A 27,606-nucleotide genomic window follows, 5' to 3' on the forward strand; every position below is an offset into this window, starting at 1 on the left:
CTAGGGAGGATGGAGAAGGTGTGTTGAGGGCACTGAGATTTAATGTGGGAGTTATGGAGGCAACAGAAGTTGTGGGTGTGGGAATGGCAGAGGGTGATTGTGTTGTTTGTTCAGGTTCTGGGTGTGGTTCAGATGGTGAGTGGGTTGGTTATGGTTCAGAGTGACTTGGTTGTTGTTCAGAGTGGATTGGTTGTTGTACAAGTGGTGGTGTTTGAGGTTGTTCAGATGTAGTGGGATTTGGATGTTCAGGAGGTGGGGAAGTGACTTCTGGTTCAGGTTTAGAGTGTGATGGTTGTTAAGAGGCCAGAGCACGGGCTTGTAGATAAGCCAGAGTGGGGGATTGGGGGTCAGATGGTTCAGTGTCGTAGGAGAGTTCGTAGTATGGGGAGGATTGTGAAGATGGTGTGTTTACTGTGGAAATTGGTAAACAACCGCTGGTCCTCCCTAGGCTTAAAACGAAAGGTTACTTGCAGGATCGACCAGTTGATCCTAAGACATGTGCTAGGGCAAGTGAAACTTGTCCAAACTTCGACGAAATGACTTTGTGAGGAACGGCTTCCAACAAAGTGTCGGACAAGCGTAGGGTTTTTCCACACGAACAGTTTTAGACAATGTTATCGCCTATAGGTGACTCGTGACCGACAGCGCTATAACATTCAAAAGATGTATACTACAAACACGCTTTTGGTGAACTCTATGATCGTGATAGAGTCAATGTCGACAACGTAAACGACAACGTAAAATGATAACTCAAAAGCAAAAGAAATTAAGATAAAATAGGGAAGTCGCATTGAAATAAATGTGGTGATTCACGTACATAGCACTCTCAAAGAAACTCTTGCTTCCTCGCGCTGGGAATGGGAAGTTTTCTTACAAGTGATTTCGTAGTACAAAGTGAACACCCCTAAGCCCCTTGTGGGATACTCCTATTTATACTAAACTAGAGGACAATACTCATAATCTAACTCCTAGAAACTAACAGATGTTATGACCCACGATCTACATAACCGCTGCGCCCATGCCTTGCTAACTGCTCCATGTTATGGTGCTCTTATTCCTTTTGAAACTGCTATTCTATTTAAATTTCAAATTTCTCCCGCCCAGAGGTTAGGGCGAAGCTGTCTTCTGCACATTTGACTATAATTCTTTAAGTCCCAAACCCTGTATCAATCGACAGAATGGCCTGTCGACGGAGCCAGCTTTCCCTGTCGGCTTCGTCCTTTGGTTTGTTTTCCTTTCTTGCTTGCTTTCAACATCCTTTTACCTTTTGGTAGGGTATGATCCCCACGTTCATAAGACTCTTTCATTACTTACGCTTCCAACCTGCCTTAGGAATATTTCGTGGTAACAAAATGCCCCCCAGAGATGCCATTTTTGACTGTCGATGTTGATGAGATGATGGCATCTCTGAAAATGTCGAATTACCCTTTACTGTTCCCGCTTCTACTTAGTGGGACCTCTGTGTATCCCACGTGGGTGACGTCAAATAATCATGTCGAACGTTTCTTCTTCCCCTCGAGACGCACAAAATCACATCTACGTCACTTCACGTCTCCAAAACTGAAACGTATTTGTCTTTTCGCTCACCTTCTCTCCTCCACGTGTCTGTAGGCGTGGGAACGTGAGAATACGTGTCGGCCCTGGAAGTTCAACCGTTCCCACTTCTCTGCTCAGGGTTTAAGCTCTATAAAACCCTCATTTCTTCTTCTCCTTCTCTTTTTTTGGCTTTCTTGATTCACTTATTTTTCTGCCTTTGTGAAAACTCTTCCACTTCATAACGAGAAAACCTTCTGTTCCTTCCATGGCCAACTCTAACAAACCTTCTGCTGCTGAACTCACACGCCCCATCAACATTGATGGCAGGGAGTATGTCCCTGAGCCTCCATTGGTAGAAGAAAAGGAGGAGATTTTGCGTTCTCAGGTATTGATTCCTCTCTCTCTGGCTAATGAACCCTTAGCATTCCTAGGTCCTCTCCCAGAAAACCGACACCCAAAGGTTACCAAAAATGACTCTTCCCTTTTTCCCGCCAGTCACATTTCTGAACCTGTGATTTCTGCTCAACAACCCTTCTCCCTTCGATACGTCGATAGGAACTTCAGGACTGTTCCTCCCAGGAATTGTCCTAAGTTCTGTGCTTGGATGGACCGGTTAGAAACGGAGAAAATCGACCACTGGAAAAAGACATGCATTTATACCCTCTTACAGATTGCCCGTTGTGGCCCTCCCCAGTCTTGTGACATGTTATTGGCCGCCCTTCAATTCTGGGAAAGTTTGACCAACTCCTTCCATACTAAGTGTGGCATGATCACGCCGACACTTTTAGACATCACTGCCATCACTGGCTTGAGACCGACTGGCGAAGTCTTCGACTGCGAAGCTGTAGCGCCGGTTTCCTTGAAGTTCGACGTTGGTGACTCTCATAAACCAACATACAACAACTTCATTGACCATTATGCCACTTCTACAGGTCTTGTGACCGACGAGGAAAATGTGGCTTTCTTGACCCTTTGGCTGTCCCAAGGACGTGATGTTGCTTCGGGCCAACTGATATTAGCCTCTCTCTACGAGTCTCTATCTGAGGTTGTCTTCCAGATTAGACTCTTCGACTCTGAGAACTCTATAAAGAAGAACGTATTGGTCCATGGTCCTTTCTGGTTTCTGCAATTATGGCTCAATGCCACTTTCTCCAAAGATATAGCCCCATATGGGATGAGGAGGGTTGTGTGTCCCCCAAAGGAACGCCATGTTATCTGGAAACGGTTGATCCCCTTGACACCCATCGACATAAACTTTCCAGACCTTCGAGTGTTTCACCTCATCTTCAACATCATGTTGACTCGTGTCGACTTCCTACCTTCCATGGCTCCTTTTAGCTGTCGAATTGAGGGTCCTGAGTGGCTCACCATACCTTTCCCTCCCGTCGACGGGGAATATAGGACTGAAACCTTCTCATTTGGAGGCGTTTATTAGTCCCCCGCTTCTTGTCGGCGGAGACAGCCAACAGCAATCCTGGCCTAGTGGCTTACCAGCCTAACCTTGTAGCCAGATGATTTGGTCTTTGCCAATTCATCCCCAAATCTCTGTTTTCCTCTCAAGAGTTACTTGCCAATATTCTTTGCGGCCAACCTTGGAGTGAGGTCGAAGAAGAACTTGAGAATATTTGGAAAAACCGACCACGTCTTCCTTCCCTTTCTTTTCGACTAGCCTACTACTGCACCAAAGAATTTCATGATTGGTGGCAGTGCTATTTTTCCCTTTATGTTGGTGATCCTGATGCCAAACTTACTGAATTAACTGAGGCTTTTTTTTTGTTTGCAGGCGAAGTCAACCAAATGTAAGGCTCTTCATGTCAAACAGATTCGTGCTTTCTAGAACCACTTCCAAGTTGTGTATCGACCAGATAATCTTCGTGGGACCATCCGGGAGGCTGCTATCGAACTAAAAGAGAAAATAATCGATCAACTTCCAAAACTCAAAATCCCTGATCACGTGAAAGACAAATATTTTTATGCCCTTCATTTTGGAAAACTAAAGTTCCCTCCTCTGCCATCTAGTCCTTTGGCTTTGGCCTTTGGTCATTTGGTTCCGGTGTGGTTCTACTGTCCCATTTCATACGTACAAAACGCCTTTAAGAGAAAGAAGGCCGACAAAGTGGTCCCCACGAAGTATTATCTGCCTGACTACTCATGGCCGCTCCATATCGATCCTCGATATGTTAGCGTGTTCGAAACCACGCAACTTGGTAACGCTTTCCTGGAAATTTGAACACTCCTTTCCAACTGGACTTCATCGCTCACTTGCATTTCTTTCATTTATTTGCAGCGCTCCCTCTAAAAACTGCAGGCTCTAAATATGCTGACCAACCTACTCATTCGACACAGAAGGCTCAGGTTTGACTCTTGCTGACGTACTATTTCTTTTGACCTTAACTTCATCCTTAGCCATCTTTCTCTTCTTGCAGGCTGCTCCTGAGTAATCTTCTGACGATGATGGGCGCCCCATTTCCCAAGTCTTGAGAAAAACCAGTTCTTCTGTATGCTCCTCTAAAGCATTTCTATTTGCTTTTGCCTTCTAAAGGGGGAACATTATGTGGTTGCTAATGTTTCACTTATGTGCAGGGTCAACCCCGTTCGACAGAACCTACTGTCTCTCCCTCCTCCAAAAAATCCAAAAAACACAAGCGTTCTGCTCCCGCGGGCTCTGAGGTATTTCTTGTGTGCATGTCTGCTCTTTTGGCTAGACTATTTGCTTATAACCTCTCTTCGTGTCTCCAGCACACCTCGCAGCATAAATCCAAAAGCCATCATGGCCATAAGAGGAAGAAACATGATTCTCCTTCCAAGAGTGGTGACAATAAAAAGAAGAGGCATCATGTAACGCCTCCTTCAGAGGTTCCTGTCAAAGATGCCGACACTCCTACAGTCGACGCTTCCACCCTCGGTGCTTCACCGTCGATTGGTCCCTCCCCCGCTACTGCCTTGGGGAACACAAATCAGGATGCAGTCTTCCCTGCATCGACACAAGTATTTACCCGTATTCCTATTTATTCCTTTGGATTTTTTGTTACGCTTTTCTTACCCAATTCTTCTTTCTGCAGGCTGATGCTTCTACTGAGCCGACTCAGCCTGTTGCTGATTATACTCCTGCGTCGCCGGTTTCCTCTCCAGATCGCCCCTTTCAATCTGTCGACACCGCTGGTGAGTCCATCGAATTTCCTCTCCAAATTAGTGACAATGACTCTGACTCAGTCACTAGTCCTGCAACACATCTGGACTCCAGTTCGACTAGTTCTGACTCGAGTCTCTCCTCAGCTTCCTTGCAGGATTCACGGGAGCAAGTCGGTGTCGACCCCAACAAACAACAGTCCTCCCAGGCTACCCCGTTGTCGACTGCTTCTCCTCAGGTTACTTCCACTTCAGCAGCTTCTCCTTCGACCTTCCCAGGGATGGCGATTAAGCCTTCTCCGTTAGAGGCAATTTCCAGACTTCGCAATCTAGTGAAATCGCGTGACGTTTCGTCGGACTCTGAGCAACTCCATTCTAGCAAAATGGGCCCTGAGGCGACGAAAACTAAGGCTCTTATGGACAAAATCCACGTGCATGCCTTAAACTCCGACCTTCCTTTCGTGCTCATGCATGAACCTGCTGCCGGTCCAGAGATTCTGAGCGCAATTTCCCAGCTAAAGGATCTCCATCTCTCTAATTACGCCAAACGTGAGATGGCGGCTTTAGGACAACTTTTGGTGCCTATGTTGCGCCATATTGACAGCGTTCGGGACACTGAGCGTCAAATTGCTGACACTGAAGCCTCTGCGAAGGAGAAATGGGAGTTGTTGACGCATGCCGACGTGGAGGTTGCCAGTATGTTGAGGGTTTTAGAGGAGCGGAAGACAAAATTGACCTCCAGACAAACCCGAGCCGCTGAGATACGTCAACAAATTGATGTCCTTCGGCGTCAAATTGCCACTTTGGACGGTGGGTTGGAGTCCATTACCCAGAAGGAGTCACGTTTCGTCGACGAAGTGTTAAAACCTGCCCAGGCTACCATGGAGCAGACCACCAGTGATGCTTTGGAGGTTGCTGACGAGCTTATGGCCGTCGAAGGGAAGCTTGAAGAGCTCAAAGCCCATGTCGACACCTTGGAGCCTGTGTCTTTGCACAATAATTTTGAACTTAAATCTTTCCAATCCAAATTTGGCCAGCTTTGACTGCTTTTTTATCCATTGTACCAGTTCATTTTTTGTAATATTTACACAATGGCTTCTAGCCACATTAATGTTATCTGCCTTTAGCATTGTATACTTATCTTTTGTGCCTCTGTCGTTGGTATCTAACAAAATTATCTCCAACTTTATTTTTTTTCCGACATTTTATTTTAGTCTGCCAAAATTCTGACCTCTTGAAGGAGAGGCCTATATTTTTTCAAGTACTTTCCATTCACTCTTAAAATCTGCCTGTCTGGTGCCAACTCTTCTACCTCGTAGGCGTTATTAGAAAAGGCCTTCAAAACCTTAAACGGTCCTTCCCAATTTGGGGACCACTTACCCAAAACTCTATCATTTCTGTCTATAGGCAGGATCACCCTCCAAACCAGATCGTCGATAGAAAACACCTTCCCTTTCACCCTTTTATTATATGCTCGGGCGACTTTCTCTTTCTGTCTTTGTAGAGAATCTAATGCTAGCATTCTTTCTTCGTCTACATCGACTAATTCGTACGTCATCATGCTCTAGTAATCTTCGGACGGTATTTCATTCTGCCTTTGGGTCCTGACTGCCTGAACCTGAATTTCTACTGGCAGTACTGCGTCATGCCCATAAGTCAGTCGAAATGGGGTTGTTCTAGTTGCTTCTTTTGGTGACGTTCGACATGCCCACAAGGCTTGGTCTAACGTCTTGTGCCAATTCCTTGGCTTCTTTCCTATGTGTTTCTTTATTAGGCTAATGATTACCTTATTGGCAACTTCGACTTGGCCATTTTCCTGTGCGTAATAGGGAGTAGATGTCAGTAACTTCATTCTCATTCCTTTTGCATATTCTTGCACTTTTCGACCAGTGAAAACCGACCCCTGGTCGGTTGTAATGGTTTCTGGGATGCCAAATCTGCAAATGATGTAACTCTGGACAAAGTCTATCACAGTTTCTTGGTTTACATTTGGTAACACTATGGCTTCGACCCATTTTATGAAATAATCAATACCGACTAACACATACTTTTGTTGCTTCGACGAGGCTGGCTTTACTTCTCCTATAACGTCCAACGCCCATCCTCGGAATGGCCAGGGTTTCACGATTGTGTGTAGCTGGCTTGTAGGCACATGCTGTATGCCCCCATGCAATTGGCATTCTTGACAACCTTTGGAAAATTCAATGCAATCTTTCAGCATTGAAGGCCAATAAACTCCTGAACGCATCAAGAGCCACTTCATCTTCAAACCTGCTTGATGTGCCCCACACGCCCCGCTGTGTGTGCTCGACACAACCACATACGCCTCACTTTCTCCTAGGCATTTTAATAACACTCCTTCAACTGTATTTTTGAATAATTCCTCATTTACCAAGACGTAGCTAAGGGCCCTATACTTTACCTTTCGATCTGTTGACCCCACAGGATTACGTAAGTAATCGACTAACGGTTTACGCCAATCACTTCCCCCTTCGTCGTCGACAGCCAGAATTTCAAAATGATTTTTATCTACTGCCCCCAGCTTCACGATCTCCAGATCAGACGGTGACAACACTGTCGCTCGTACTTTCTCTCTTACTTGTATCTCTTCGTCCTAGTCTTTCGAAGTTTTATACCCTGAAGCCTCCTGCGCCAAGTCGTTTGCTCTTTGATTTTCTTGCCGTGGTATGTGTTGGAGATTAACTTGCTCAAACCTTTTGAGTAATCTGATGGTGACTACGAAGTACATGATCAGATTCTCTTTAACACACCTATACTCTTTCGATGCTTGTTTAATCACTAACTCTGAATCTCCCATAATTTCGACATTCCTTGCCCCTAATTCCAGTAGTAGTTCAAGTCCGGTGATCAATGACTCGTATTCTGCTTCATTATTGGTGCATATCCCTTCGATTTTGTATTTGAACTCTGCTAGAATTCCATTTGGAGAAATTATGACTCCTCCTATCCCAGCTCCATGCTTATGTCTTGATCCATCGAAGTATAGCTTCCATGGTGCTAAATCTACGTAATTCTGCGCCATTTCGACCATTGAATGGTCGACCAGAAAGTCTGTTACTACTTGCCCTTTCATTGCTTTCAGTGGTACGTATGTCAGGGACTATTCTGTTAATGCTAAAGCCCATTTTCCAATTCGACTATATAAGATTGGTTTAGATAGCATATGTTTAATAATATCAAAGTTAGAAGATACGTAAACATCAACAAGCTTAATATATTGCTTTAATTTCGTACAAGAGAAATACAGGCATAGACATAATTTTTCTATGTCACTATACCTAGTTTCAGGATCATTAAGCATTCGACTAAGGTAATACACAGGTCTTTCGACGCCATTTTCTTCCTCTTGGATTAACATACTTCCTATAGTCGATTCTGAGGCTGCAATATACAATCTCATTGGCATATGCCTAACATGAGGGGCCAATACTGGAGGCTTAGTCAAGTACTCTTTGATTTTGTCGAAAGCCTCTTGATGTGCATCCTGCCATTTGAACTCTTAGTTCTTCAGTCGAAGTAGTGGGGAGAACGCTTTCGTTTTGCCACTTAGATTTGATATGAATCTTCTAAGAAAATTTATTTTTCCCAAAAAAGATTGTAGTTCCTTCTTGGTCGACGGAGGCTTGACGTCCATAATGGCTTTTGTTTTGCTTTGGTTTACTTCAATACCCTTTTTATGTACCACGAAACCAAGGAAGTCGCCTTCCTGCACACTGAAAGCGCATTTTAATGGATTCATTTTTAATTTACATTTCCTCATCCTCAGGAAGGCTTTTCGGAGGTGGTCGACGTGAGCATGTTGACCATTGGATTTTATCACAATGTCGTCTATATAGACTTGCATGAAATCTTCAATGAAGTCGTGGAACATTGAGTTCATTACCCTCTGGAACGTTGCTCCGGCATTTTTCAGACCGAATGGCATGACCACCCATTCATATGTCCCTAAGGCTCCTGGACATCGAAACGCCGTCTTCGACACGTCTTCTTCTGCAATAAAAATTTGGTTATATCCAGCATAACCGTCTAACATGCTTAAATATTCAAAACCAGCGGCCGAGTCAACTAGCATCTCAGCCACGGGCATGGCATATTCATCTTTTGGGGTGGCAGCATTTAAATCTCTAAAATCGATGCATACTCTCAAAGACCCATTTTTATTTATGACTGGCACAATATTGGCCAACCATTCGACATACCTTGCAGTTTGAATAAACTTTCTTTTCAGGAGTCTTTCTACTTCTGTTTTTATCTTTGCCATAATCTCTGGGGCGAAACGTCTGGGCGTTTGCTTCACTGGCTTTCTTCCAGCTTTTATGGGCAGCTTTAACTCAACCAAATCTCTACTCAAAACAGGCATTTCATTATAATCCCAAGAAAAACAGTCTCTAAATTCTTTGAGTATGGATATTACCTCAGACTTTAGTTTGTTGTCGATGTTGGCGCTTATATATGTTGGCCTTTTTTCGCCAAGGTCGACTTCTTCCAAAGGGTCTTTTGGTCGGATTCTCTCTGGTGCCTTTGGGTCTTTCTCGAACCCTAAAGGTTCACTGTCGTAAATGCAATCCAGACGCTGCATGTCGAAGTCCCCTTTGGCCAAAGTTGGTTTGTCTGGGGTTTTGGCCCAATAGCCATATGCCCTTCTTTATTCAGCGCATAGGCTTCAACAGCCATTTTTTCTTCAGCCTCTAAAGCCAACTTTATTTTGTTCTCGGCAACGTATGCCAAAATCTTTCTTAGAGCTTCTAACTCAGACATCATCATTGACGTCTCTCCAGCCTGTCGGCCGGATACCTGTGTATGGTGGATCATCTAAACGTTCCACATCCCAAATGAAACCACGAGTTTCATGTAGAGCTAGTGAGATGAAAGCTTCACTTAGATTAGCATATACATCCTCAGTTGGGAAGCAAGGCGATATGTTGGCCGACTTTCTTTCAAACTCTTTCTTGCCGACATTATTCACATCGGCCATAAAATATCCTTGGTCGGCCTCGATATTTTCGGCCACTCCAGCTTCTCTCCAAATCACCAACCTTTGGTGTGCTGAAGATGGTACAGCTTTGACGCCATGTAGCCACTCTCTGCCAAGTAGCACATTGTAACTTGGCTTGGCGTCTATCACCATGAATAGTGTCGGTCTGGTAACTGAACCTACTGTGACCTTCACCATAATCACTCCCATGGTGCTTTTCATTTTTCCTCCATAGTATGACAAGACCACGTTGTTAGACCTGATGTCGGTGTCATATTTGCCAATCTTCCTCAGAATATGGTGTGGCATGATATTGACCGTGGCCCCACAATCGACCAAAATTTTGTGGACAGTCACGTCTTCCACTTTTGCCCTGATCAGCAGCGCTTTCAAATGGTTTTTCATGCTCATCGTTGGTCTTTCGAACACTGCCTCTTGGCTTTCAGCAGAACCCTCACTCAACATAAAATAGCATCTTGGTTGGTGCAGAGCCATTTCTTCAGCATCATCATTGTCCACTGACCCTTCGACTTCAGTCACACATTTGTATCCTTGTGGTAGGATTGACACCATGTTGACCAGGATACCTGTGTATGGTGGATCATCTAAACGTTCCACATCCCAAATGAAACCATGAGTTTCATGTAGAGTCAGTGAGACGAAAGCTTCACTTAGATTAGCATATACATCCTCAGCTGGGAAGCAAGGTGTTGCAACCTGAAAAATCATAGTATGCAAAAAAAAACAACCGGCGAAAAGGAAATGACAGAAGAGTCGCCACCGTGCGTTATTTATCCCGAAGGAGGGAAAGGAAACGCTCGAAGTAAACCTGGAAAAAGTAAAGGAAAAGACAAGGTCTCGCAACCAAATCTTGGGTTCGGGAGTCGGTTATGCGAAGGGAAGGTATTAGCACCCATACGCATCCGTAGTACTCTACGGGATCCACTCTTGTTGTTCTTGTCTAAAGGGTGTGGGTTTATCTAATGTGCTATTTACTAAAATAAGGGTCAAAAGAAAATGACTCGCGCGGATGTCGCATCCACTGCATACGTATCTCATCTGAATACGAGAATAAGAGTCTTCATAGCTCGACTACCTATGGGTTAAAGGGAAGTGTGTTTTGGGCGAACGACGTTACTACACAATCTACCGGATGCTCGACCTTTGGAGACTTACTCGCCTGTAGTAGAAGGAGTAAACGTGTTCTTAGGAGAAGAAGAATCAATGAGTTGTTGGTGTTTTGGGGATGCTTATGCAAAAGGCAGTCCTAGACGAAGGAACAGTGCTACCTTAATTGACATGCAAACGGGAGACTATACGAAGTCTAGCAATCCTATGGGGAGACGATCACACCACACAAAACATGTATCAAGTAAACAAACAAAAGAAAACATTGCCTCCTATCGAGGTCTTCCAGCTAAGAAAGCGGTAAAATAAGGGAAAGAGGTAAAAGAACCACACGGATAAAGATCCGAAGTAACAGCAACTAAGGGGGAAAGAAACCCAAGGATCTCTCAAGCTAGCACCATCAAAGAAAGCAAGTCATCACAGGTAATCAGAATAAACCTCCAGGGGGTATCCCACAAATAAAATGGAATACCACGCAAGCTATCTCTTCAAGAGTCATGTGAGCCCTCACAAAAACTCAACAAACAGGTTAGGCTAACAAGATAGGGTGCAATCAGGACTTGCACCAAAAAAAAGAAACATAAAAACAACAGTGTCAGATAAACAGTGCACGGAGACAATAGAAAACAGGTCATAACAAAACACAAAACAGATTAGAGCAAACAAAAATGAGTACTATCGCGATCGCTGCTGCATCCCCTAGCGAAAGCTTAGAGAAGCCTCCCTGCAGGCTCGCCTAACGAAGGTGCTAGCGAAGGCCTGCGGGTTTTGGGTTCTTCATTGATAACAGTCCGATCTCGACAACCCAAACCATATGGTATCCATCAGAAACGAAATGATTAAAACATTCAAGGCATTGGTTTACATATTCATATATATCTAACCGTGGGTAAAACCTCGCGATAATACCTCATACATTCAGAGTATTCAAATTAAGCATAGAGTAATGGGAATAAGGCAAACCTGATTGGAGAGATTGAATGAAATTGGATTGCACCGGTTGGGTTTGCAGAGAAATCCTAGAGTCTGGAATTAGTTCTTTGCAGATGAGTTTCCTTCAGTGTCCGGAGGTTGCTCTGAATCAGTTAGCTCTTCTCGCTATCTAGGGTTTTAGGTCAGGTTTTTTTTTGGAGGTGGAAGTCTAGAATATATAGCCTAATTTTCGTGGCTTTGTGGGCTCAAATGAGAGAGGTCCAAGTCCAAGATTTTCTGTTATATTTTGAAAACGCGTGAGCTTCGCCTAGCGAAGGATTTGCTCGCCTAGCGAGCATGACAGTTCAGTTCGCTTAGCGAACCATGCTGCTCGCCTAGCGAGCATGACAGCTCAGGCTCTGCTTTTAGCTCCTTTGAGATTAGCATTTTGAATGATGAATAGACCCCATTTGAACATGTTGGAAGTATCTCAAGCCATTCCCTTGTGTTGACTGATCACCCAGATAGGACCCACAAAGTGTCTTGGATGATATTCAAGCTTCTTGGATCTAATTCTGGTTACCATGATAAAATGCAATATGAAATGTTAAATGACCTAAAAAGTGAATGCATGAATGAGGGGGGCAAATTTGAGGTGCTACAGCTGCCCCTATTCAATCAACTGTGAACTTGAACGGATGAAAGCAACAACTATTAGACTTTCAAGGTAAATAGGGATTGAAAACCAAAAGAACCGGAGAATTTGCACTCTGTAGGTGACGAATCAAGGAAAGCGAGGCCATTTACCGATGGCGGCTTCAAAACAAATTTGATATTTACCGATATCAAAGAAAGCAGGGCCATTTACCGATGGCGGCTTCTGAACCAAAATCTGATATTTACCGATATCAAAGGAAGCAAGGCCATTTACCGATGGCGGCTTCACTGGGGAGGAAAAAAGATGTTTACAAGTGAAACAAAACCAGACCTTTACCGATGACTGGGAAGGAACTCGATGTTTACCGACATCGAACAAAGATGTTTACAAGACCAGGCATTTACCGATGACTGGGAAGGAACTCGGTGTTTACTGATAAAGCCAGACATTTACCGATGACTGGGAAGGAACTCGATGTTTACCGACATCGAACAATGATGTTTACTGACACCAAGGAAAGAATATATTTATGAAACGAAAACCATTTACCGATGGCGAAAATGAAGTATTCGATATTTACGGATATCGAATCTGCTGGGGAATCTTAGACGACAAAACCATTTACCGATGGTTAACAAGCGGCTGATGTTTACCGACATCGAACAATGATGTTTACCGACACCAAAAAGGGAAAGGACACATACGGGTGTTGACAGAACGATTTTTTGTAGACATCATGAGAGACATGCCATTTACTGATGGTCAACGATTGGGATTCGACGTTTACCGATATCGAAAGATGATGTTCGCCGACATCAAGGAAAAGCACAGACACTTACGGGGGATCAGCACGACACTTACCGGGAGGGAGGGAGTCAAAATAAGGCAAACACTTGCCGGGGACTAAATCGGGAGGGAGTCAAGCTTTCCTTTCACGGACTGGTGAGAAAATAAATCTCACTGGGATTAGTGATTCTGAATGTTGCCAAGAGCAATTGCTGCAAATGTGCTACACTGATGTTGAAAAAATGATTTGTCTCTGCTGGGGATAAGATCCAATCTGGTTTAATGCATGTATGCATATGTTTGAGTTTTTTATGGCGTAATGCTCCATACTGAATGGAAATGCTACGCGATTTGAGAGGATGCAATGCGGTATGATTCTACATGCAGGGATGCGGAGTGCTAGGTTAGAAATAACGCCAAGCCGAGGCAAGGAACTCTACTGGGGGGAATGATCACACTCTTCTTGACCCAGACAATGTTGTTGGAGATACACAGCACAATGAACTCTGTGGGGAAATGACCGGCCACGCGGTGTTCCGGCAATAACACAATACCGAGACTCTGATTGGGGAGAGAATGGCACTGGAAGCTTGCTGTTGAGGAAAGCGATAGTGGTTCTGGCAACCATAATCTGCGAGAGAGACGACTCAGCAGGGGAAGCAAACACCGATACAGTACCGAGATTCTGCTTCAAGGAAAGAGACCATGGATCTGGCATCGAGACCATGGATCTGGCATCAGACTCTGAGGAGCAGCCGCTTTTGCTGGGAAGATACAGTCTGGCATTGTCAACTCCGCTAGGGATATACAACAATTCTGTTGAGGATACTTACTGATCTGACATTCTCAGAACGGTAGAGAAACCAATTCAACTGGGGAGTCACTTGTTGGGAAAACACCAACCTCTCGACCATGCTGGGGAAACAAATTCTGAACTCGACTTAGACGAACCAATCTTCTTACACGACTGGACAGTGTTGAAACAACAGGGTTTTCCTTCGAACAAACTTTGGCTCATTTGCTTTAGCCATCAATTAAAGATAGTAACCTGCAAAACGGCAAGACATACATGCCCTAGGGGATCGTATGGACAAAATATACTCAAGTGTACTCGACATTCAAAATGATTTTCAGATGTTTTATCTTTCCGCATGTCATTGTCTAGCCTTCATGTTTTTAGATGCAATGTTTATCAAAAATTCGGACGTTTTTGCAAACAAAACAGTAAAAATAAAAAACAAGAGAGCAATTTGACTGAATAACGACTTTTATTGATTGAAAATGGCCTATAAAGGCAAATACATCAGGTAGAAATTCCTAGGAAGAGGTAATTGCGCCAAAAGAGAAAATAAACTATCCTATTGGCAATGTGAACACGGTATTCCACTATTTTCCAATTCTGTTAGGACTCATAGATATTCAATTTTCCCCCAAATTCTTTGCTTTCTGAGAAGAATGGTTGGACTGATCATATCCTTCAAGATGGTAAACACTGAAACGCGATGAAATACAGATAACTCAGACTGTAGTCTTCGCTTTAATCCCTAACTTTTGCCTGGATCGCCCTTTTCGGGTTTTCAATCCACCGGGATACCCATTTTTGCCTAAGTTGCCCTTTCGGGATTTCGACTTACCGGGTGTACATTTTTTTTATTCTTTATTCCTAACTTTTGCCCGAACCTTTTTCTTTTTCTCTTGGTTCGCCGGGATGCCCTTTTTTGCCTGGACTTTCTTTTTTTTGTCCAGCGGGTCAGTTTATGCGAAGTATTTTTTTTGACTACATCTGAATTCACAAGAGACGGGAAATCTTGACCATCCATAGTTGTAAGCAACAAGGCTCCACCAGAAAAGACCTTTTTAACAACATATGGACCTTCATAATTCGGAGTCCACTTGCCCCTGTTATCTGTACCGGGAGGAAGGATCCTAAGTCACCTATCTGATAGCTTCGAGGACGCACTTTTTGATCAAAGGCCTTCTTCATCCTTCTCTGATATAGTTGTCCATGGCACACAGCTGCTAATCGCTTTTCCTCAATTAAATTTAACTCATCCAACCTGGCTTGAACCCACTCAGCCTCGCCAAGTTTTACATCCATCATCACCCTCAAAGAAGGGATTTCAACTTCTACTGGCAAGACTGCCTCCATGCCATACACAAGTGAAAACGGAGTTGCCCCGGTTGACGTACGCACTGAGGTACGATACCCATGCAAAGCGAAAGGCAACATCTCATGCCAATCCTTGTACGTCACAACCATCTTTTGCACAATCTTCTTAATGTTCTTGTTTGCCGCCTCTACAGCACCATTCATCTTTGGTCTGTAAGAAGAAGAATTGTGGTGTTCGATCTTAAAGTCTTTGCAAAGCTCTTTCATCATCTTGTTGTTGATATTCGAACCATTATCAGTGATGATTCTCTCAGGAACCCCATAACGACAGATAATTTCTTTCTTAATGAATCGAGCAACCACTTGTCTGGTAACATTGGCATAGGACGCTGCTTCCACCCACTTGGTAAAGTATTCAATCGCGACTAGGATGAAACGATGTCCATTAGAAGCAGTAAGTTCAATCTTTCCAATCATATTGATGCCCCACATCACGAATGGCCAAGGAGAATTCATAATATTCAGAGGGTTTGGTGGTACATGCACTTTATCTGCATGGATCTGACGCTTGTGGCACTTCCGAGCGTATTTGAAACAATCAGATTCCATGGTTATCCAGTAATAACCGGCTCTTAATAACTTCTTGGCCATTGCATGATCACCAGCATGGGTACTGAAAGATCCCTCGTGTATTTCCTGCATTAACATGTCTGCTTCGTGTCTAACCACACATCTGAGCAGAACCATGTCAAAGTTCCTCTTGTACCACACATCATCCTTGTTCAAGTAAAAGCTTCCAGCTAGCCTTCTCAGGGTCTTCTTATCATTCTTTGACGCTCCTTCATGATACTTTTGGCCTTTTCTTCTAAAGCAGCCCCTATTTTGATCTCTTTCTTTACGTCCTCAGTACCAAGGTTAATGACTTCCAACTCTCCCTGATGAGGTTGAATGACCCTTTCCTCATGTTTCAATAGTCTGGCCAATTCTTTAGGAAGTTCACAATCTTCTTCACTCTCCTCTTCGGCTTGGTAAATGGGATTATCGAAATCATGCTAAGCCATAACAGAACTGTTTTTTAATGGAATCCGCAAGATCAATTTTGCACGAGCGATGTTTCATGCTTTTTTTTTTAGAAAAGAGTTCAAGAAAGTTACAAAAAAAGAAAACACATTGCCATTTTTATTGTTTTGAAAATGAGAGTAATAAAAATAGAAAGACAGGGAACACAAATTTGATTGCAAAACATCCTTTATTGATGGTAATCATTGAAAATTTAAAACATGATGTGGCCCTACAATGAACCACTATGCCTTGGGCAGAGCGTAGGGCTTTCATGCAAAATGCAAAACAAAAGAAAGTTACTCTGTATGAAGAGTAACTTGGACTATTTCTTCAGCAATCCAGTTGTTGATCTTCTCCCCTGGAGCACACGGGCGCACCATATCACAATCACTGCCACCATCTTCATTGTCTGTTGCAAAGACATCCCCGTGATTCATCAATCCAGCACTAGTGAAAGTACACGGCCCTTTCTGATCCTGGACACCCTGCTCTGATGACTGAAAAGGCTGATAACCAATGCCAAACATGTCTTCTTTTACGGGCACATCAATCACCTTGCCCCAGCCTTCCGTGTCACCTGAATGAATGACCTCTAGAGCTTGTTTATAGGACACAATCGAGGTACCTGGTTTCTTCTGTTCAACAAAAGCCACCTTCTCGATACTGACAGTCTCAAAAGCTTGACATAGAGTTTCATGAATTTCGCCATCCATCTCCACATATTTGAAGGAGGATAAATGGCTCACAAAGATGTCATCTTCGCCACACACAGTCACAACTTGACCATCCCACACATATTTTAGCTTTTGGTGGAGAGTCGAAGAAACTGCTCCGGCTCCATGTATCCAGGGACGCCCCAACAGACAACTATATGCTGGTTGAATATCCATCACATAGAAGACAATATTAAACACTTTTGGGCCGATCTTCACAAGCAACGTGACTTCACCACAAACCGATCGCTTGGATCCATCAAAAGCACGGACAACAAGGTCACTTGGTGTGAGAACAACCCCTTCGGCATCAAGCTTACTCAGAGCCTTTTTGGGCAGCACATTCAAAAAAGAACCGGTATCAACCAAAACATGCGACAAAACGGCGCCTTTACATTCCATCGTGATATGCAAAGATCTATTGTGATTGTAACCCTCAGGTGTCAAGTCTAGATCTGTGAATCCCAAACCATGTCTCGTGTTAACATTTTCAATAACACCTTAAAGCTGGTTAACAGAAATCTCTTAAGGCACATAAGCCATATTCAACATTTTCAACAGGGCGTTACGATGCGCCTCGGAACACATTAATAGAGAGAGAATAGAGATTTTTGACGGTGTCTGGTTCAACTGATCCACGATCTTGTAATCACTTTTCTTGATAATTCTCATAAATTCCTCCACGTCCTTCTCAAAAGAATTCTCGGGCACTTCTTTTCGCATTGGTTCTTCTTCAACTACAGCTTGTTTTCCTTTGGTTCTAGTAAGAGCCTCAACATTGTTATCCTTCGGAACCTGTGGTGCAAACAGACGACCACTTCTCGTAAATCCTTCGGGTCCTTCCACGTTATCCACAGCCGAACCAACTGTTACTGGAGTCTTATTTGACGAACCAATCGTCACTGGAGAAGAAGCATTGTCATATTTCCACGGAATTGCTCTATTATTCTCATAGAGTCTTCCACTAGAAGCAGCAATAGTGGTAGGAGTACTGATAGTTACTGGAGCATTAATAGTCGCGGGAACACCAACCGTCACCGGAGCAGATATGGTCACGGGCATATCAATAGTCACAGGCGCACCAATAAATCTTGAAGCACGTGCATGACCTTCTGATGGTGTAAAGTAAATGGTAACAGTTGATACCTCTTTACTATCTTTCACTACCTGATCAAACTGTAAACAACCTTCATTTATCAATTCATGGATACCCTCTTTCAATTTCACACAACCGTTTTCATGATTACCACAATCTGAACAATTCTTATCACATCCCGGGAATACTCCCCCTCTAAGCAGACGTTCCTTCACTACAAACAACAAAGTCTGAACATCATCAATATTGACTACCAAGTTCAAATTTTCCCCATTTTCCACACTGTTCACCCTGGGCCCTCCATGTTGAGGTATAGGATTATTCACCACATTCGGAGTAGGAGAAAAGTTAATCGTCTCGGCGTCAATCAAATCTTGAACTTTATGGTGAAAGGCTCGACAATTCTCGATGTGGTGCCCTGGTGCACCAGAATGAAAATCACAACGGACATTAGCATCATAACCAGCGGGAATCCTTGTTAATGGAGCCATAGTGCGAAGTTCAACAAACTTTAACCTGAGCAGTTCAGGGAGTAATTCAGCATAAGTCATAGGCGGCGGATCAAAATGTCGATCTGGCATTCTTTGTCTTGGTTGGAATGGGCGTTGCTGTTGTTGTTGTGGCTATCCTCTTTGTTGTTGTTGAGGTTGGGTTGCTGGAATAGTCACAACAACAACTTGACGGTATTGTTGTCCTCTATTTCCATTTCTCTGATTATATATAGCATTTGTCTCACCCTCTCTCCTTCTGGGTGCCCCTGAGAATGGTTTCTTAGCACTTGAAGAACTTGAAGAACCAGGGTCTTGGATTTTTCCCGCTTTGATAAGACTTTCAGTTCTTTCTCCACAAATCACAACATCCGAAAAACTACCAAACGGGCAACTTCCCATACGATCCATGAAAACACCTTGCAGGGTTCCAATGAACATATCAGTCAATTCTCTCTCCAACATCGGAGGTTGTACTCTCGCAGCTAGTTCACGCCACCTCTGGGCGTATTCCTTGAAACTCTCACCGGTCTTTTGAAACAAACCCTGCAACTGGGTTCTGCTCGGAGCCATGTCTATGTTATGCTTGTACTGCCTCAGAAAAGCTTCACCTAACTCTCTCCAGCTTCTGACAGATTCTTTTCTCAAGTCCATGTACCAATCCAAAGAGGCTCCAGACAAGCTGTCTTGGAAAAAGTACATCCACATTTTTTCATCATCAGTATAAGCAGATATCTTCCGGTAATAAGCTTGCACATGAGTTCGGGGACAAGAAGTGCCATTGTATTTGTCGAAAGATGGCGCTTTGAACTTGCATGGGATCCTCAACCCATCAACTAAACCCATGTTAGTAACATCAAAGCCCAAAGAATTATGGCATTCCATGGCGTGAATCTTTTCAGCAAGGGCGTCAACCTTTCTATCTCTCTCTTCCACTTTTCCAAATTCATCATCATCACTGGGAATGGTGAACATATCTTCTTGCTTGTCAACCAAATGAGAAGGATGGTGAACTGGGGCACGTGCCGCTCGAGAATTAGCAGCCTCTGTAATGATGGGTTGTCCATTGATTCTGATACCACGCAACTCGTCACCATTGGCATGGTTGTTGACAGGGTTGGTAACAGCAGCGTCATTGACAGGGGTCTCCTCTCGCGGACTCTGACCGACAGGGGGAATCACAAGTTCTTGTCTTCTGGACCAAGGCTCGGAGATCCTCTTGCCCTTGCACTACCCCTTGCATCATACTCATGAACTGGGCCATGTTGGTCCTCATCTCTGCTAGTTCTGCTTGAACTTGATCCATGATCCTCTGTTGATTCTGCCTTGTTGCGTAACGGTGCGGACGATACGCAGCAATTCTTCCTGAAACGGGAATCGGAATGAGAAATCCTCCTCAAGAACACCTGTAATGATGCATGAATGATATGTGCATGATGCGTATGCTATTTTTTCTCAGATATGCATATGCGGGTTAACTTTTTTTCTTTTATATGTACTATATTTTTTTTGAAAATAAACATGCTATGATGCAAAATGATGTGATGCGATGCAGTGACATGGAAATCAGGGTTGCTATATCCGCTTGAACATCTGTCGGGTTGCACTGTCTGAAGAGAAACCCACTGAGGAATATAATACAAGATCAAAACTCCGCTCCAGAAGAAACCGGGTTGGTTGGAGGTTAAGGTTTCCTGAATTTAGCCCGCCCCTCACTGGTAGGTTCTAGGAACAAAAGTTCGTCAACTTTGGTCCTTCAGTCGAGAATAATATGTTTACCACTGAAGGTTTGGTATTATTACGGGATAAAAGCCCTTCATTGACTCCCCTCAACAGGGTATCCTAATAGCAAGTTCCCAGTCTCGGGGTCCTCGGATTGATCGGCGAGAATGCGCCCACCAGAGCTAACATAATCACGTCTCGGAGGAGAGGCCTCGACTGAGTTCTCGGGAAATGGTCACCAGAGTCGACAATTTCTAGAGGAACATCATGCCGTTACGGAACACCCGTAGGACAAAATATATCCAAAAGAAACCTCGTCTGGATGTGGGTCTTCATGAACGACTTAACGTAGCAACATGCCACACAAGCCTCATGACTATCCACTCTAAAACCTGTGTGTACACTCAAGCCTGGGTAATGGGCTTATCTCTTATAGAACATCCCATCCCAACAAACAAACAAACCAACAGCAGAGCCAACAGATACAACAATGATATGTACACAATGCAATGAAGCAGGTAAATGCTGAAAAATAAATAACTGTACAAAAGAATGAACACCCAATAAACAAACAACCTACAAAAGCTAGGAGGGACTCGCTTAGGGATACCGGGTCCCCAGCAGAGTCGCCAGCTGTCGCAACCTGAAAAATCATAGTATGCAAAAAAAAACAATCGGCGAAAAGGAAATGACATAAGAGTCGCCACCGTGCGTTATTTATCCCGAAGGAGGGAAAGGAAACGCTCGAAGTAAACCTGGAAAAAGGAAAGGAAAAGACAAGGTCTCGCAACCAAATCTTGGGTTCGGGAGTCGGTTATGCGAAGGGAAGCTATTAGCACCCCTACGTATTTGTAGTACTCTACGGGATCCACTCTTGTTGTTCTTGTCTAAAGGGTGTGGGTTTATCTAATGTGCTATTTACTAAAATAAGGGTCAAAAGAAAATGACTCGCGCGAATGTCGCATCCACTACATACGTATCTCATCTGAATACGAGAATCAGAGTCTTCGTAGCTCGGCTACCTATGGGTTAAAGGGAAGTGTGTTTTGGGCGAACGACGTTACTACGCAATCTACCAGATGCTCGACCTTTGAAGACTTACTCGCCTGTAGTAGAAGGAGTAAACGTGTTCTTAGGAGAAGAAGAATCAATGAGTTGTTGGTGTTTTGGGGATGCTTATGCAAAAAGGCAGTCCTAGACGAAGGAACAGTGCTACCTTAATTGACATGCAAACGGGAGACTATACGAAGTCTAGCAATCCTATGGGGAGACGATCACACCACACAAAACATGTATCAAGTAAACAAACAAAAGAAAACATTGCCTCCTATCGAGGTCTTCCAGCTAAGAAAGCGGTAAAATACGGGAAAGAGGTAAAAGTACCACACGGATAAAGATCCGAAGTAACAGCAACTAAGGGGGCAAGAAACCCAAGGATCTCTCAAGCTAGCACCATCAAAGAAAGCAAGTCAGCACAGGTAATCGGAATAAACCTCCAGGGGGTATCCCACAAATAAAGTGGAATACCACGCAAGCTATCTCTTCAAGAGTCATATGAGCCCTCACAAAAACTCAACAAACAGGTTAGGCTAACAAGATAGGGTGCAATCAGGACTTGCACCAAACAAAAGAAACATAAAAACAACAGTGTCAGATAAACAGTGCACGGAGGCAATAGAAAACAGATCATAACAAAACACAAAACAGATTAGAGCAAACAAAAACGAGTACTATCGCGATCGCTGCTGCATCGCCTAGCGAAAGCTTAGCGAAGCTTCGCTGCAGGCTCGCCTAGCGAAGGTGCTAGCGAAGGCCTGCGGGTTTTGGGTTCTTCATTGATAACAGTCCGATCTCGGCAACCCAAACCCTATGGTATCCATCAGAAACAAAACGATTAAAACATTCAAGCATTGATTTACATATTCATATACATCTAACCGTGGGCAAAACCTCGCGATAATACCTCATACATTCAGAGTATTCAAATTAAGCATAGAGTAATGGGAATAAGGCAAACCTGATTGGAGAGATTGAATGAAATTGGATTGCACCGGTTGGGTTTCCGGAGCAATCCTAGAGTCTGGAATTAGTTCTTTGGAGATGAGTTTCCTTCAGTGTCCGGAGGTTGCTCTGAATCAGTTAGCTCTTCTCTCTGTCTAGGGTTTTATGTCAGGTTTTTTTTGGAGGTGGAAGTCTAGAATATATAGCCTAATTTTCATGGCTTTGTGGGCTCAAATGAGAGAGGTCCAAGTCCAAGATTTTCTTTTATATTTTGAAAACGCGTGAGCTTCGCCTAGCGAAGGATTTGCTCGCCTAGCGAGCATGACAGTTCAGTTCGCTTAGCGAACCATGCTGCTTGCCTAGCGAGCATGACAGCTCAGGCTCTGCTTTTTGCTCCTTCGAGATTAGCGTTTTGAATGATGAATAGACCCCATTTGAACATGTTGGAAGTATCTCAAGCCATTCCCGTGTGTTGACTGATAACCTAGATAGGACCCACAAAGTGTCTTGGATGATATTCAAGCTTCTTGGATCTAATTATGATTACCATGATAAAATGCAATATGAAATGTTAAATGACCTAAAAAGTGAATGCATGAATGAGGGGGGCAAATTTGAGGTGCTACACAAGGCGATATGTTGGTCGGCTTTCTTTCAAACTCTTTCTTGCCAACATTATTCACATCGGCCATAAAATATCCTTGGCCGGCCTCGATATTTTCGGCCATTCCATCTTCTCTCCAAATCACCAACCTTTGGTGTGCTGAAGATGGTACAGCTCCGACGCCATGTAGCCACTCTCTGCCAAGTAGCACATTGTAACTTTGCTTGGCGTCTATCACCATGAATAGTGTCGGTCTGGTAACTGAACCTACTGTGACCTTCACCATAATCACTCCCATGGTGCTTTTTCATTTTTCCTCCGTAGTCTGACAAGACCACATTGTTAGACCTGATGTCGGTGTCATATTTGCCAATCTTCCTCAGAATATGGTGTGGCATGATATTGACCGTGGCCCCACAATCGACCAAAATTTTGTTGACAGTCACGTCTTCCACTTTTGCCCTGATCAGCAGCGGTTTCAAATGGTTTTTCATGCTCATCGTTGGTCTTTCGAACACTGCCTCTTGGCTTTCAGCAGAACCCTCACTCAACACAAAATAGCATCTTGGTTGGTGCAGAGCCATTTCTTCAGCATCATCATTGTCCACTGACCCTTCAACTTCATTCACACATTCGTATTCTTGTGGTAGGATTGACACCATGTTGACCAGGATGTCGAGGCTTGCTTCAGATTCTGAATTGAAATCATCAGTCACTTCATCAGAACATTTTTCTGTTGGTCGACGGACGTACTCTCTTATCCGTTCCTTCGTCGCTGTGTCGACTTTCACAACCATTTTCTTCCCAGCATTTGCCTCACTGGTCCTGCCTTTTGCAGCGTCTGTTTCTGCTTGTTTTCGTCTTTGAAAACGCCTCCACTGAGTCCTCGTCATGGGATTCTTTCCCAAATAGTTTTCAGAGATATGAGTCCTCTTTTCAGACTTGAATTCACGCCTGTAGTTAACTGCTAGACCTCCTCTAGCATCAGCAGCAACCCCTTGTAGGGTGTCTTGTCTTCCCTAAGGTTTGATCCAAGTACCTCGAGGAGTACTGGCCGACGGCACGAAGCTTCTGAGCCTTGTTGAGTTTTTTCCCACAACCTTTTTTGAGCCTCTTTCATTCTGGTAACCCCGGGTTGGCACATTCCTTTTGCTTTTACCCAGTTGCAGCCTCTGGAAATTCTCTGCTGCTATTTTGTCAGTGACAGCTCCACACCTTGGGCACAGGCACGCCTGTGAACCCTTGTTCTTGCAGCGATACAAAAAATCCACCAAGTCCTCATCATCCCTTGGGTAAACTTCAACTATTGACATCTGGGCTTTCCCCAATTTTCTCCAGCATGTTGGCCTCATCATATTTGCTGATCTCGACCATGTTGATCTCGACTGGTTCTACGAACAGGGCTTCCTCCTGGTGAAGAGGATCAGTGTCGATCTTCATTCTACGGCCAGCAAATTTCAGCATGCCTTCTTGGATCGCTTTCTGAACCAAATCCCTGAAAAGGTAACAATTAGAGGTGTTATGTCCAAGATAGCTATAATATTTACAAAACCCTCTTTTCTGTCTTTGTTCCAACGGTGGTATTTTAGTACCAGGCGGTACCACCATCTGCCCATCTTTGACTAATCAGTCAAAAATTTCCTCACACTTCGACACGTCGAAAGTATAAGTTTTCGAAGGGAATTTTAAGCTGTTTTCGACAGGATTTTTGCCTTGCGTAGGCAACAATGAGCGACACTCATAGGCGGACCCTGGCTTTAATTCAGCCACGTCGATTTCTAATTCGTTCGATGAAGCATAATCGACCTCACGTATTGGGTCTGTCGCGTCGTATTCGACAAACGCTACCTTTTCCTTTTTAGACTTATTATGCCTAACTTTTTCTAGCCTTAGTCGTTCGAGATGTCGGACTCTGTCGGCTAGTTGTGACATACTTTTCACAAATGTTGGATCTATCTTCTTCCTAATGGAATAATCTAAACCCCCCGCAACCATTTGACTAGTTCATGTTCTGACACTTGCGTAAAGCACCTAGCTTTTAAGGACCTAAAACGATTAAAATAATCATCTATACCTTCAGCAAACCTTCTCTTAATATTGGACAACTCTGCCAAATTGATTTTGGAATGTCCTTCGTAAAACTGTTCATGGAACTTCTTTTCTAATTTGGCCCATGAGTCGATTGAACTAGGGGCCAACGACGTAAACCATGTGAAGGCAACCTTGGTTAGAGAGAAGGGGAAGTTTTTTACTCTTAAACATTCGTTATGAGCTAAATCCTCTGACTCTATTAGGTATCTGGTGACGTGCTCTATTGTCGATTCACCAGATTCTCCCCCAAATTTTATGTACTTTGGCACTTTCATCCCCCTAGGCGCCTCAGCTTGGAGAATGAATTCAGCTAACGGGGACACGTATAATGGCCTTTGTAATGTAGCACTCATGTCATTTCTAGCCATAATCCTTTCGACAATAGTTGTCAAATTATTTTCCACTGCCAGATCTTCTTGTCGATGTTGATCGACAATATGGTCGGCATCCTGGTGTCGGTTAACCATTACCATCTGGTTACGTCCAGCGATTCCTGATTCGACGCCCTGATGTTGAAGTGGTCTAATGATTTTTTCTTCGTGGGCTGTCTCTTCCTCCACTGCCCCTATCTCTATCTGCACAGGAACGGTCGGTCTAATCATTGGCGTTATCTGTCGGGCCGGTGCCCCCAGAAAATTGCACAAGCGTGTTGTAAACAGCCCAATTTTTAGGAATTAATTATTATATTATTTTTATTATATTATATTTAATTATTTGGAGTGTTAAGTAATTAAGAGGTCGTGAGGTAGTATAATAATGGATTAATTAATTTAATTAGTGTGGGAATTAATTATTAGTGATATGAGAAATAATTAAATAATTGAATTAATTAATTAACTTGGTTGCATAATGAGTGGTTAATTATTTAAATTTAAATAGAGGTATTTAAATATTAGGTATTATTGGACCTAGTGATTAAATTAGATGATTTAAGCCCAACTAGAATACTATTATAAATAGTAAGAGTGAAGGAGGTGAGAATTAGAATTCACTTGAGCACTGAAGGCAATAGAGAAAGAGGAGAGGAAAAGCGAGAGGAGTCAGGGTTTTCATCAGATTTACAAGGTAAGGGGGGAAATTCTTATTATTATGGGGTAGTGTGATTGGGTCAATAGGTAGGAACATGTTTTAGGTTGAAATCCTTAATTGGCATGGTTTTGGAATTATTAGGTTTGATAAATACTCTTGAATTGTGATGATTAAATTATGCAAAAACTGTGAATGGATATATAATTGGATGAGTCATAATTTTCTGAACGTGTAGCTTTTTACGGAATCAAAATCGGAGGTCCGGAAATCCTCCAACGATGAAAAATGCGGGGAAATCTGCATTCTGTTTCGTGTTAGCGCAGGAACTGCTTTCTGTTTTGGGTTAACCGGTTAACCCAGGGCGTTAACCGGTTAACACTGTTACGATTTATGAGAAATTGCATTCTGTCTTGCGTTAACCGGTTAACCCAGGGCGTTAACCGGTTAACACTGTTAAAATTTACTTAGGAGCGCATTCTGTCTTGCGTTAACCGGTTAACCCAGGGCGTTAACCGGTCAACACTGTTATAATATTGAAAAATTGATATTTAATTGTTGTGTGCGTTTTGGAATGAAATCTATGTGTACCTATTTGATGGTTGGCATATATTGGTGAATAAAATATTGTATGAATGTGTATGTATACCATTATTGAATTGTGAATGATTTATGGTTATGGATGTGTACATGTAATCGTAATTGATGTGTTGTGATGAATGTGTATATGTACCAATTGTGAGTCATGGTGATATGTGGGATGTTAAGACGGTATATATATGGTCTTAATTGCATATGTGTTGGTATGTGTGCATTCATTCATAGCATGGTTGACTTCATTGTGGAAGTGGTGAAACTGTGGGTTCACATGAGCAGACGTTGATTCTTAATTGCGTAGTATTAAGCGGTGATCCTTCATTGGAAACAGACGTAGCAGACGTTAATCCTTAATTGGGATTAGGCGTAATTTTAAGCGGTGATCCTTCATTGGAAACAGACGTAGGGCTTTGGTCTTGTCCGGATCGGAAGCGTGGCTTGGATTCTAGATATTGAATCGAAAAGCGGTGAAACTTTGAGTTCACATTGAGGTACCACATGCATGGAGTCACATTGTCTTGCATTGAGTCGTCTATAGTTATGTGATCATTGAATGCATGTATTGATGTGGATGCGATGTACGTTTGAAATATGTGAGATGATTGTTGGTTAATATTATTGACGTGATAATACAAAGTGTGATGAATTCTTGAATTGTTGTGTTAATTCATTCTGCCTTATTATGCTATTTCATAATGATTTGAATTCTCACCCTTTCTGTTTGAATGTTACCTCTACATGGGTATCGTGCAGATACTACAGAGTAGTATTGCTGGAGTAGGTGGACGGTAGCTCACTCAAGATTAGCTGGAGAGTTTCCGTATTTAGTTTGAAATTAAGTAATGAGTCAATGCTCTGGTCATGTAACACTGGGTAGATTAGTGGTATTGAACTCATATGCTTTATGTCATTAATTGTTTTATTTTATTTAAAGTGATTATTGAGAGATGA

The 27,606-nt window shown here is 43.1% G+C and overlaps 1 protein-coding gene across 1 annotated transcript; it reads right to left on the reverse strand.

The window, feature by feature from the left end:
- Positions 1 to 24,240: 24,240 nt before the first annotated feature.
- Positions 24,241 to 25,634, reverse strand: LOC127137365 (uncharacterized). The gene is made up of 2 exons (XM_051063834.1): positions 25,027 to 25,634; positions 24,241 to 24,436 (listed from the first exon to the last, which is right to left on the reverse strand). The coding sequence occupies exons 1-2, from the start codon at positions 25,632 to 25,634 to the stop codon at positions 24,241 to 24,243; spliced, it is 804 nt and encodes a 267-aa protein (XP_050919791.1).
- Positions 25,635 to 27,606: the final 1,972 nt, after the last annotated feature.

This window comes from Lathyrus oleraceus, chromosome 4 (assembly GCF_024323335.1).
Source record: "Lathyrus oleraceus cultivar Zhongwan6 chromosome 4, CAAS_Psat_ZW6_1.0, whole genome shotgun sequence".
NCBI classification, from domain to species: domain Eukaryota; kingdom Viridiplantae; phylum Streptophyta; class Magnoliopsida; order Fabales; family Fabaceae; genus Lathyrus; species Lathyrus oleraceus.